This window comes from Vulpes lagopus, chromosome 3 (genome assembly GCF_018345385.1).
Source record: "Vulpes lagopus strain Blue_001 chromosome 3, ASM1834538v1, whole genome shotgun sequence".
Taxonomy (NCBI): domain Eukaryota; kingdom Metazoa; phylum Chordata; class Mammalia; order Carnivora; family Canidae; genus Vulpes; species Vulpes lagopus.
In genome coordinates this window covers 123,441,781-123,453,849 of record NC_054826.1, presented here as the reverse complement: position 1 = coordinate 123,453,849, position 12,069 = coordinate 123,441,781, and the positions used below count along the sequence as shown (strand labels likewise).

Here is a 12,069-nt window from a genome sequence, read left to right as displayed (position 1 = left end):
TGTCCTCATTGAGCTTATAGTCTACTTGGAGACAGACCTTAAAAAATGTACAATATAAAAATATATATAATGTCAAAATCAAAATACACCAAATGTCAAAACTTTGACAAGGGTCTGAAAGGACAAGTCAAGGTCCTCTGTGAACCTGGGGCAATGGTGAGAAAGATGAGAAAATCTATCTTTTTCAGTGCTCAGTGCTGTTGGTTGGGATCTTCACTTGCTCCAGAGGCTGCTAATTTTTTAAGAGACGAGCACATTTCCCTTTAAAATATCACCTCATGAGCAACCATATCAAGGCCCCTGCCTTGCACTAAGTGCCATAAATATTTGATTGTCGCTAACTTTTAAGGAGTTGAGAAAAACAACCTCTACATTGCCTTCTGTGACTCCAAATGGAAAATCAGGAACATTTTGCAAACATGACACCTCGTCATTGCAAGCCTGCCACCCACTCGGCTGGTTTGTATTTCTGGGGCTGGTGTTTGTCAGCCACAGAACAATGGCTTCTGGCCTCTCTCTCTTGCTTCCCTGTTGAGGCCGCAGAAGTGAAATAAAACAAATTGCTTTCACTTGAATCTGTGACATGGACCCTTGTTATCTTTGTTGTTTATTTGTTTTTGTGAGTTATGGCCTCGGAGCAATCTCAGAGTTCTTTGTTCAAGATGTGCTGGTCTGTAAGGTGATGTACTTAGGGAAACCAAAGTTTGTATGTTACCTAATTGAGGTCAGATTCGAACACATCTCCACCTACTTTAGAAAATAGGGCTTAGGAGTCTGACGGATTGGGCTAACCAGAACTTCCCAGTTATGTGAATATGAGGAAGTAACTCCACCTCCCTTAGAGGGGGGAAAACCCAATAAAAGTATTGGGTTCTTGTTAGAAGAGGCAATGGAGACAAAGATCCTTTGTTGAGTTTTACATCCTCAGTCCTTAGAACAGTGACTGGTACATAGTGCTCAAGAAAACTTTTCTTATCATTATAATCATCATCTCTATCTTCTTTATCATCACCATCACCACCATCACAATCATCATCATCATCTCCATCTTTAGTTTTGTATGGATTCAGTGGCAGGAGTTAATTCTTCATTAAGACCAGATTAGGTTCAAGTTTTGGTTCTGCTACTTAATTTATTAAATCCCATAGTAGGAAATACTTCTTCACTTGTTTCCAGCCTCAGTTGTCTTATCTTTAAAAGGGAACATAGTGTCTATCTTAAGGGGCTGGTTGTGAGGATTAGAGTGCGTAGCACAGCAGCAAGTGCCTAGTGGGTGAGAACCTGACATACCTTTCCATGTGTGCTCCAGACAGTACACTGCTGGACAAGAAGGACTGCATCCCCCACAAGAGAAAATGTACTCATGGGACTTTGTAGATTAAAAAACACATTCTATAGATTTTCTCCCTAAAGTATTCCAAGAGCCTCATTGAGAAGAAGAATATGTATTATTGTTTATAAATAAGGAAATGGAGGCACATGAAGGTTGAATGACTTGCCCATAATCCTACCATTATACTCCTGACTTCTGAACATTTGACTTTGACTCGATAGCCACAGTACTAGTAAAAGGTTAAATGGTAATGAACGTTGGAAATTACTAGCGTAGTGTTTTTAATTTTACGTATTTTACTGCATTCCATAAAAGATTTTACATTGCAACCCAATTCACCCACATAAAAGTTTCATGAAACAATACTAACTCTTACCATTTTATTCCATTCCATTCTTTCCCAGCGTGGGATAGTTTATTTCATTTAAAGAATGTTGGCTTGATAATTCCCTACATGGATTTTATAGCCCAAGGGATCACACCTATAATTTGAAAAACGCAGAACACTTTCCCCCAGGACTGTGTGGTAGAATGACCTGGTAGCTCTAATGCCCACGCCTGCATCCCACCCTCGGAGATTCGAAGGCAGTGGGTCTGGGGTGGAGTCCCAAGGTCTTTTTTTTTTTTTTTAATAAGAATACCCCCAAGTGACTCCGATGGTCCACTGGCCAAGGACCAGTGTCCTATTGCATCTCCCTAATTATCATCCCCTAAAATGCTTGTGTCTATCTGGTGGTTTGTTGGTTGGGGTTTTTGTTTTGAATATTTTCTCCATCACTCTCCAGAACATACTTCACCAGGGAATTTATCTGCCTTGATCTCATCCCCCTTTCCCGGGTTGAAGGACAGAAGCTTGGCTTTGGAGTTATCTGTGAGCACAGTGAGCTTTGGGAGAGGAAAGGGCCTGATCCTCTGTGGTTACACAGCTCTGAGATGGGCCCGACTCGTCCCTGTAAGGAACCTACATGGGCTGCTTATTTTAATTCTGCATTAGATGTTTCCCAGGAGTGTGATTAGAAATGGAAATGGAAGGATGGCACAAATACTGTTGATCCAGATTTTCTTTCCAACCCTGGGGAGCTGGGAATTAAAAAAAAAAAAAAAATCACCCAGGGGCTACCTGAACTAGTGACAGACCAGCAGGAAGGTTGAATTCTTCTAGGCAGCCTCTCCCGCCCTCACCCCCTCCTCTGTTATACAATTTAATTACACGTTTAATCACTTCAGAAACCCCATCCATTCCCTCCAGTGTAGCGAGATCTCTCCTCTTCTTAGCAAGGCGTCTCGGTGATAAGCAGCTGTCCACTGGAAGGGGTGGATGGGACTCTTGAAACTCTTCCCCCGGCGAGCAAGAAAGACATGGCCAAATAAAAACTGAAATTGTTTTGACATTTCACTCTGGTTGTTGTAGTTTTAATAATAAAGAAAGAACAAAGTATTTGTAGCTTTAAATAAAGAGGCAGCATTTGGCATTGATGCAGCATTTGGCATTGAAATCACTGGGGAGTTTTTTGTACGCGGTTTTGTTGTTGCTCGTTTGAAAGAGAAGGGAAAAATGAGCTAAGAGGAGGAAAAGTTCAAGAAAAGGAGAAAGCAAGACCCCTGCACTTGTCCTTAATGGCATTGATCACCACTGCGATTTTGAGATCATCTGTGAGTTCCTTTCTTGAGAGCCTGCTGCCTGTCTTGACTACACAGTCCACAGGGACAAAGGTGGTCTTAAGTTTTGCCCATCGTGTGACTGAATGTGATGAATGAATCTGTTTATACAACGCGTACTATAAGCCAAGCCCTGTGTGTGTGTGTGTGTGTTTTGTTCTGATTTTTATTTTCATCCTCGCAATCACGCTGTGAAGTCGCTCCTCATGATCCCTACTAAACAGAAGCCGAAACTGAGCCCAGAGCATCACATCTACTTACCTGAGGTCACACAGCTAGTCTGCAAAGGAGCCGGGCTTCCAAATCTTCCAAACCATTGCCAGTTAGGGTGTTTTAAGATTACATTTACCAATTAACGATGCAGCGTCATTATAAATTCATCCCCTGTGTTCTCAGGGCATCTCTTTAAATTTCCCCATCCCCATACCGCTGTCTCTGAGCTCTTTCTTCATCCTGCCTCCATCTCTTCCCCTGCTACCCTCGGCACCCCCACCCCATCTTAAAAATACAAAACAAAACAGGATAGTAAGCAAGCTCCCCGGTGGATTTCATAACTTTGCATACCATATATTTAGTTTAGTAATGATAAATTCCAGCTCCAGGCAATGCATAGGATAGCATTTCTAATGTTTTTTAAACAGCTATTAATGTAGGCGAGCGCTGTGTGTGTGTGTGTGTGTGTGTGTGTGTGTGTGTGTGTGTGGTGTTTCCTACCTCCTCTATATAATCATCTGCTCAGTGTGCACCCTGAAACTGAGAACAGGAGCCAGAGGAGGGGCGAGCCGTGATTGATGGGCCAGGCCTCGCTGGCGGAAAGAGTCCCATCTGGGGTTGGTTTTGGGAGCAGTCAGATGTTGAGGGGGAGGTCAGCCAGGCGGCCTCAGCTCCCCTCCCTCGACATCCACACGTTGCACCGAGCGCACACCCTCGCTCGTAACTGAGGCTCGCTTTGGGCAGATGCTCTGTGGTGTGGGGCTAGAGCAGCTGCTAAGTTTATGGAGGAGCAAGGAAGCAGGATGGTGCAGCAGGTATTTTTCCCGATTTTTATATTACACGCGAAATTGTGATTTGAATGAAGCTGAAGCCTTTCCTCGCGTTAAGGCTCTGGTGCTCTCTGCGATCCGTGTACTCTGCTCCTTGAATCTGTGGGGTGGGGTGGGAGCGGGGGGAGGAGAGGGTTTCAGCCAAGTGTGTGTGCATGTGTGTGTGTGTGCGCGTGTCTGGGTGTGCGCGCGCGCGTGTGCTTTCTGCTTGATGTGTCTCACTGAGCTGGTCTCGGAACCAGCAGGTTAATGGTGTAATTTTGCATTTTCTTCTTTGTCTCTGTGCCTCCGGGGGCACGATACAGCTTAGCTCTTTCCACTCAGGCACTGGAGCCTTTCTCTGAATATGCGCAATTTCTTGCCAGAGAAGTAGAACAGACCACGCTACAAAACTCAAGTCAAGCAGTCAGCAAGATAGAAAATTGCAGGCAACCCAAGAAGGGAGGTTGTCCTCCAGGGGTCCCTGTTGGGGGAGGTCCCTGCCTCCCCACGAGAGGCTGCTTTTGTGTTTTGGGGGGGCCATGTGGACAGAACCCCAGGTGTATCAGGGCCAGACAATCCCTGGGCATGGCTTCATTACAAGGACTGCGTTTAGGCCGGAAGGGGTTTTCGGGGCCAGACACGGACAGGGGACAAATCAATTCCAGCAGCAGAAGGGGGACAGATGATGATTCAAGAAGTTGGACTACGAAAGCTGGGGAAACACACTCACGTACACAGGGGGGAAAAAAAGGCTTCGTTATTTGAAAGTCCACCCTGGCAGCTCTGAGAGGCGCTTGCCCCCTCCCGTGAAAAGTCTGGGGTTCCGTGGAAAAGAACATCCCCGCTTCGTGCTTTGCCACGTAAAGACTATTTCTCAGTTGAAATGTGGTTTTCATTAGGTTTGGGGCCAAAGTGTTTTGCACAGTCTGATGGGCTGCCACCCTTTGTTCTCTTATTACTTTCTTAAAAAACTACTTTATTGAATAAACCACTTGGGGCAATGGATTGAGAGAGAAGGGAGATGCCTGGCTGGGTAGGAGTGGGGGGGCCCTCTCGTCGTCTCTCGGGCTCTGTCTCCTGAGCCCACCTAGGAGAGGAAACGGAAGGTGCAGGCTGTTTCAGTGTCCGAAGCGATCGTCCCGTGTTGGAAGACTGCCTCTCCGAACGTCTGCATGCGGTAGAGCCAGCACGCTATGCTAATAGTCAGATTACGGTGTTTGTCTTAAAATAGCAATAATATCCTGGCTATTTCATGCTTCAGTAAAATATTTAAATTGAAATGGCATTTTTTTTCCTTTGGTGACTCAGACTTGGTTGCATTTTAATAATCCTCTTGCTGTCGGTAACCGGAGTCTGAGCTACCATTGGGGTGTCTCGGGTAATCATGGGGTCCCACATCATCTTGCCAATGTTGAGGTACTCCTCTGATTGAGGCTTGTGGTATGAGGACAAGGAAGTTTCCTCTACATTCCTAATAACTGTTCTCTATTTCAAGTCTCTATCCAGTTCTGCAGCAGCAAGAGTGGACGTGAAAGCATAAGATCTCTGCATTTTGAAAAAAAAAAAAAAATCTTTTGTGTATTTATCAGCAACCCAGGAAAGTCCGGGCACTGAACATCTGAAGTTAGGTCTGCAGATCTCTTGCAGCACTTGCTCAGTGATGTGGGGGTTCTGTGCAAAGCAGAAACACCCTCCTCACCACCTCGGGACACCCACAAGCACCCTGACTCAGTAGATATCAGAATCCCTGTGATCATCCCACTTATTTAGGGAAAGGTGGGGGTTTGGCATTGGAGTAGAAGCAAGAAGGCAGCTTCTACAAATGAGGGAATGTCTAGCCAGAATGCTCCAAATAATTTTTGTCTGTCACTGTCACCTACGTGAAGTTGGCTTCAGCTCTCAACCAGGAGCCTGTGCACGTGCCCAAGATCTGCCCTGACCTGGAGTCCCAAAGGTGCCCTTAATGCAGATATATTTTTCCAGAAAATATCCTTGGGCCAAGCTAAGAATCCAGAAACATCACTAGGGAGGAAACAAAGACATCTCTGAAACCATTTGAGGGTGAAAAATAATTCTATAGGAAGTACAATGATCTTAATTAAATATTAGCTGTAATTAGCCCAAAGTGCAAATGTTGGGAATATTAATTAGGGTCTCTCTGGAACGGCTGTCAGTGTTAATAAGTAGCTGTGGGGGGTCCCACTAACATCTGTTTGAGGACTTTGGGAGCAGAAGTGCCATCCAGAGCCCCACGGACCTGAATGTACCTGTGGGCTCCTTGGTGACCATGGACACAATCCCTAGAGCTTGGTGCCCTGAGTTTGCCAAAATGGCCCAAGTTTGGTAGAGGTTGGTGGTTTGTCCCCAGTTGGCCCTTGCCTTTCCTAGGACAGCCTCAGAACCTTGTGAAGCTAGGCCCTGGGCTTGAGGTGGCACAGGTTTTCCAGGCTTCTGCTCTAACACGTACCAAGGGCTAGTCTGGCTAATGGAACACTGGTATTTCTGCATCAAGTACCCCAGCACCTGAACCCCTCCCCGGTAGGGTGTAACACACCACCACATGGGTAGCGGGTCTTGAGGCCATGGTGTGTGCACAACTGAGAGAGGTTTCTTTACTTCAAAATGGGAACAGACCTTTCCACCAGGTGATAGTCTTGCCAGATGAGAGACGCCTGGGTGTCAGTTCAGCTCCTGGCTTCCCTAAGAGCTACCTGTTGCTGTGATTTTGCACAATCATTTCCTAGTTCTGGACTGCAGCAAAGCAACATGGGATGAAAAGCCAATGCATGCATAGTGGGGATCCTAGGTCTTGGCCCTACCAACGTTTGGGGATAGGTAATCCTGTGTGGTGGGCACTGTCCACGCACTGTAGCCTGTTTAGCACCATCCTTGGCCTCTCCCTGCTAGATATTCGCAGCAACCCTTCACCCCACTAGTAACAACCAAAAGTGTCTACCCACATTGTCAGATATCCCCAGGGAAGCAGTCACCTTGTATACGAAGTACTGTAGCAAAGCCCCCAGCACAATGCCTGGCACCTTTCAGGCCTGAGAAGAAGGCCGCATCACTCAGTGTGCCTTCTGAGCACTGGTGAGAAGAAGGCATCCCTCTCACATGAGCTTGCAAGCCTGAGGCTGTCATGGATCCTCCCCTCAGCAGCCCACTGTGTTGGGTCTAAAGCCTGTGTGTGTGCATGCGTTGCTTACAGCGCACAGGTGCAGAGATGGAAAGCACATACAACCCGAAGAAGACTTTGGCCCCTCCATTGGGCACCATCCCCGACACTGCCCATCCGCAAGTTCGGCTGAGCTTCCCTCCTTGGTTTAGGGAAGAATGCAACTACTGCCAACTTTATTTCCTGCCCAAACTATTTACACACTGGTGGCTTCTTACATGACGTCTCCATATTTAGTGATAACTTTGCCACCTTGATTAAAATACTTTTTCTGCAAAATGGTTAAAAAGTTTAGGTTTTGTGGGTCTCTCACAACTGCTCAAATATGTCATTATAGCACAATGAGCATGGCTGTGTCTCAATAAAACTTTATTTATAAACAACCAGTGGACCAGATTTGCCCCATGGGTCACTTGCCAACCCCCCTATGTCCTGTTGTGAGGTTAAGCTTCTCAGAGCACAGAGTTTGTTATTCAGGTATGCATTCATTTAGCAAGTACTTGTAAATGCCCACTTTGCAGCTAGCATGTCGCAGGACACTGGAAATGGAACGGAGAACGTGACACAGTCCCCAGCCGTGAGGACTCTCCCAGATAAATAAGCAGGCAGTGGCAGTGCTAGGAGTTATGTGACATGTGGCCACAGGCTATGATGGAGCATAGAGGACACAGAGTGGGCCTAGAGTCAAGGAAGGCTTGCTGGCAGACTTGGCCTGGGACCTGAAAGGACAATCAAGACTAGGAAGTGGAGAGGGTTTTTGAGGCAGAGAGGCAGTGAATGGCTAGACGTGATGGGTGTTGAGAGTACAGAGTGACTGTTGGCTTCCTGAGGGCAGGCCTCTCTCCTTGTGATGCAGAGAGCCCACATTCTAACAGAAATCCCTATGGGGGACAGGTCACTCTTCCTGAGATTGTTCTGCTGTGTGGAAAGGCCACATGGGCCTGTGTATCCCCATAAAAGTGCCTTCTGCTGGAGGTAGAGGAAGGAAAGCTGTTTCTCTGTGTGACCATCTCTCCGTTGATGCTTATGGGATCATTTCACGCTCCCCTATGGGGCCACACCTGGAGTTTTCACAAGGCTGGCTTTTAATTCAAAGATACTCCAGATCAAAGGTGGGGGCTACTGAAACAGACCTTTGGGCAGAGGTAGAATCTGACACAATGAATTTCCCTCTGGAGGGTTCTCAGGGTCCCAAAGCTTCTGGGGCTTCCCATCAGCCAGAAAGAAGTGGCCCCACGTGGAATTTGTGCACGGAGGGATATGTTCCTTGAGCAGCCCTGGAGAAGAGAGGCTGCTAGTCGGCTGATAGACGGGAGAGGATGTTTTTGTTCTTACTGGTCCAGACTCTTTTGGTTGTAAGTAACAGAAAAAACTATCTTACGCAAAATGAGGCATTTACTGAGTCCTATAAGGAAAACAAAAGGTGGTGCTATTAACTGCAGGTAATGCTGGATCCAAGGCCTCACATGATGTCACTGGGACTCAGTTGACCTGTTTCTCAATTTCTGGGCTCTGTTTCCCTCTGGGTTGGCTTGTGCCCTAGGTGGGTCCCTTTCAAGTGGCAGTTGCTGGCAGCTCCAGGGCTGCATTATTTTTACAGCTGCCAATCCCAGAGGAAACAGGGCTTCTCCCCTAAGCTCCAGGGAAGCTCCAGGATTAAGCCTCCTTGGCATAACTGGAGGTTAACTCACTAACTGGCTTAGGTGGATGGGCATGAGCCCATGTCCCCGGGACTGTGACCATGGAACCCTCTGATTAGCCAGGGTCATGTGACTGTGTCTGGAGGTCACCTGAGACAGGGCCTGGCCCCATCTTCACTCTGTGGGCTGAGAGTGGAAGTGTCCCCTAGAAGGAAACCAGGTGTTACTCTTGAAGAAAAGACCAATACACACGAAGCAGCAATGGCAGTGAGTGTCCCCTGGGGCTTCCCGAGGATGGTCAGGGTTCACCTCCCATGGGCAGGGATCCAGCCACGCACAGACTCTGCACAGCCCCAAACGCGAGGAAAAGATGTTAGACAGAAAGCAAGCAATGGCTGTGCATTTCTGCTTCCAATGGCACAGACATTTGGAGACATTCGTCTGGGGGAGGAAAGGGCGTGATGGGAATGTTTTCACTTGTAAAATGTTTTAAACTTATCCTAAGCTTAGTTCTCTTCAAAGTGTCATCTTTAACATTCTAATTAAGGGCCCTTCTAAACAAATGCACAAGCGCTGAGCGCGCGGCTCCAAGAATAAACTTTATTTTATTTTTTTATTTTTTTGGTCCCTTCTCTGTCATAATGTTGTTGCTGCACTCAGGTTGCTTTAGCTGGAGAGGCTCTCGAATGTTGGTGGCGGGGACCAAGGAGACGTGAGCTTTTCTGACATTTTTTTGCCCTGGTATCATTCTATGAGGGCTGAAGTCACATCTAATTGACCACAGACAATGGGAGAGGCAGCTATTTGGTGTGCTTAATTGCTATGCTTCTCTCTCTCTCTCTCTCTCTCTCTCTCTCTCTCTCAATCTGTGCAAAATCTCATTTCTTGAGACCATGAAAAATTTGGACCTCTGGGTTACAGTTTCTGGTGCACTTTGCATGTGTGCGTGTGTGTGTGTGTGTGTGTGTGTGTGCAGGGTAGTAGAGTTAGGAGGGTACAGATGGGGGAATAGAGAGAGATGGATGTTTCCTGAAATGGAAGCATTTGAATTCAGGGTTGGGTTTTTTTTTTTTTTTTTTTTGCTTTTTTTTTTTTTAATTCCTTTGACTTGACTGTAATGATCACACTGCATGTTTTGCCTAGGTTGCCTAGACTGGAAGGGTGAATTGTTACATAATACTCTGTGCTTATAAAAAAAATAATAATAAGGCAGGGGGCAAGGGGAGGCATTGACTAATGAGGTTAAGGCCAGCATTTTGTAACGATACTTAAAATGGTGAACACAGAATCACAGAGTGCCATCTTTGTCCAAATTAGGTCTTGAATTTCCATTGGCTGCTTCATTATTGGCGCTGGGAACATTTACACACACACACACACACACACACACACACACACTGTGACCATTAAAGGGACCCCCCCATCCTATTATGTGAGCCAAGTCACATAAAACTTTGATTAAATTCAAATGCTTAGATGAATTGTCTCTCCTCTCAAGAACACACACGTTCAATTTAATCTCTCTTGGCATTTTAAGTATCAAATCAAGGCTCTGCTGTCACTGGAGACAACTACATGCTCACATGTTCCAAAATGGGAATGAAATATGGAGAATCTGCCAGAGAAATCTAATCGGGCAGAGCGCAGGCCCTCCCAGTCTTTGGCTATGGGGCTGGAAGGCTTGGGGGGAAAGTGAGGCCCCTTCCTGAGCCTCGGTTTCTGCATCTGCGCAATGGGTTATGCCTGTATCCACGCGGCACAAATACATTCCCCCTGGGGGCTGCTGAGGATGGAGTGGGATGCATCCCAGTAGGGCTCCTGGCACAGTGGGGGCACCTGTGCACCTGTGCACCTGCACACCTGTGCACCTGTGCCACCTGCACAGCATCGGGGGAGCGCTCATCCTCGGGCCCTGGGGAAGGGGTCGGCTCACAGGGTTCTCATGCTCTCTCTTTCTCTCTCCCCCTATCCCCCTTTTGATTTTTTTCCTTTTTAGGGTAATCAAGAAGCAGCAGCTGCCCCGGACACAATGGCTCAGCCTTACGCGTCGGCCCAGTTTGCACCCCCCCAGAACGGCATCCCCGCGGAGTACACGGCCCCTCACCCCCACCCCGCTCCGGAGTACACGGGCCAGACCACCGTCCCCGAGCACACGTTAAACCTGTACCCTCCCGCCCAGACACACTCGGAGCAGAGCGCCGCGGACACCAGCGCGCAGACCGTGTCCGGCACCGCCACAGTAAGTGGGTGTGGGCCCAGGTGGGTGGCCGCGGGGTGCACCCCACCCCACAGGGCTCCTGGGGCCTGGCAGCCCCCAAGCCCACAAAGTCCACCTGCCTAGAGGCCTCTGCCCCGTTACCTGCTTAAATCCACACATCTCTCCCCAGCCGCCTTTATTCCAAAAAGGGAAGCTTTCAACTAAATGCTCTTGCTGTTGCCCTGCCTTCTCTGGAAGGGTGTCCTCTCTCGATAGAATCATACATGATGTGATTTTGACAGCTTTGTGGAGGTGTAATTTGTATACCAGAAATTCACCTTTTTTTTTTTTTTTTTTTTGGTGTACAATTCACTGATTTCTAATAGACTTGCAGACTTGTGTAACCCAAGGACATCATCTAATTTTGGAATATTTCCATCCTCCAGAAGGAAACCCCATGCCCCTTTGTAGCTCCTCCCCAGCCCAACGCTTGTCCTCTTCAGCTTCTCCAGCTTTCTTCATTCCTTTGAGATTTACCTGTGCTGTTCTGTGTTTTGAGGGAGCCATAGGGTGAGCAAAGCCTGGGCTGCAAAGGGGCAGCACCAGAGAATTTTACAGGGTCACGGAATGTTCTGTATTTTGATGGTGGCTGTTTATACTACTTTGTGCACCGAAAAGGGTCTATTTCATTGCATGTAAATGCTTTCAGTGGATTAAAAACAAGCAAACAAATGAAAAAGAAATATTTTATCACCACCATAAATTAAAAACTGGCATTGTTGGCTATTAATCAAAGGCAAGCCTAAACAAAAATAATTATTAAAATTAAACACTTGCTTGTCTGTGTGGCCTGAAATAACCATGCACACCACAAGATGTATATGTTAATTTGAGACGCCTTGTTCTGTGGAATTCTTTAGATGTCTGGGTACACCAAGCCTCTAGTCTAGAACATTTTGCAGTAGAAAGCACTCGTGCCTCTTCCTCCTGCCCCCAGGCCTCCAAAAAACCAGTATTTGTGAAGGAATTTCACGGTTTGC

The 12,069-nt window shown here is 47.0% G+C and overlaps 1 protein-coding gene across 8 annotated transcripts in view; it reads left to right on the top strand.

Moving 5' to 3' along the window:
* The window catches only part of RBFOX1 (RNA binding fox-1 homolog 1), a 1,434,482-nt gene that overhangs the window by 1,246,878 nt on the left and 175,535 nt on the right, over window positions 1-12,069 (top strand). For 7 of the 8 annotated variants that reach the window (XM_041748018.1, XM_041748022.1, XM_041748015.1 and 4 more), the window contains one exon: window positions 10,829-11,071. In XM_041748018.1, the coding sequence (XP_041603952.1) occupies window positions 10,829-11,071 (243 nt within the window). Of the gene's footprint in view, window positions 1-3,969; window positions 4,021-10,828; window positions 11,072-12,069 lie in introns of those variants that run through there. The other variant, XM_041748019.1, reaches the window with a different exon arrangement.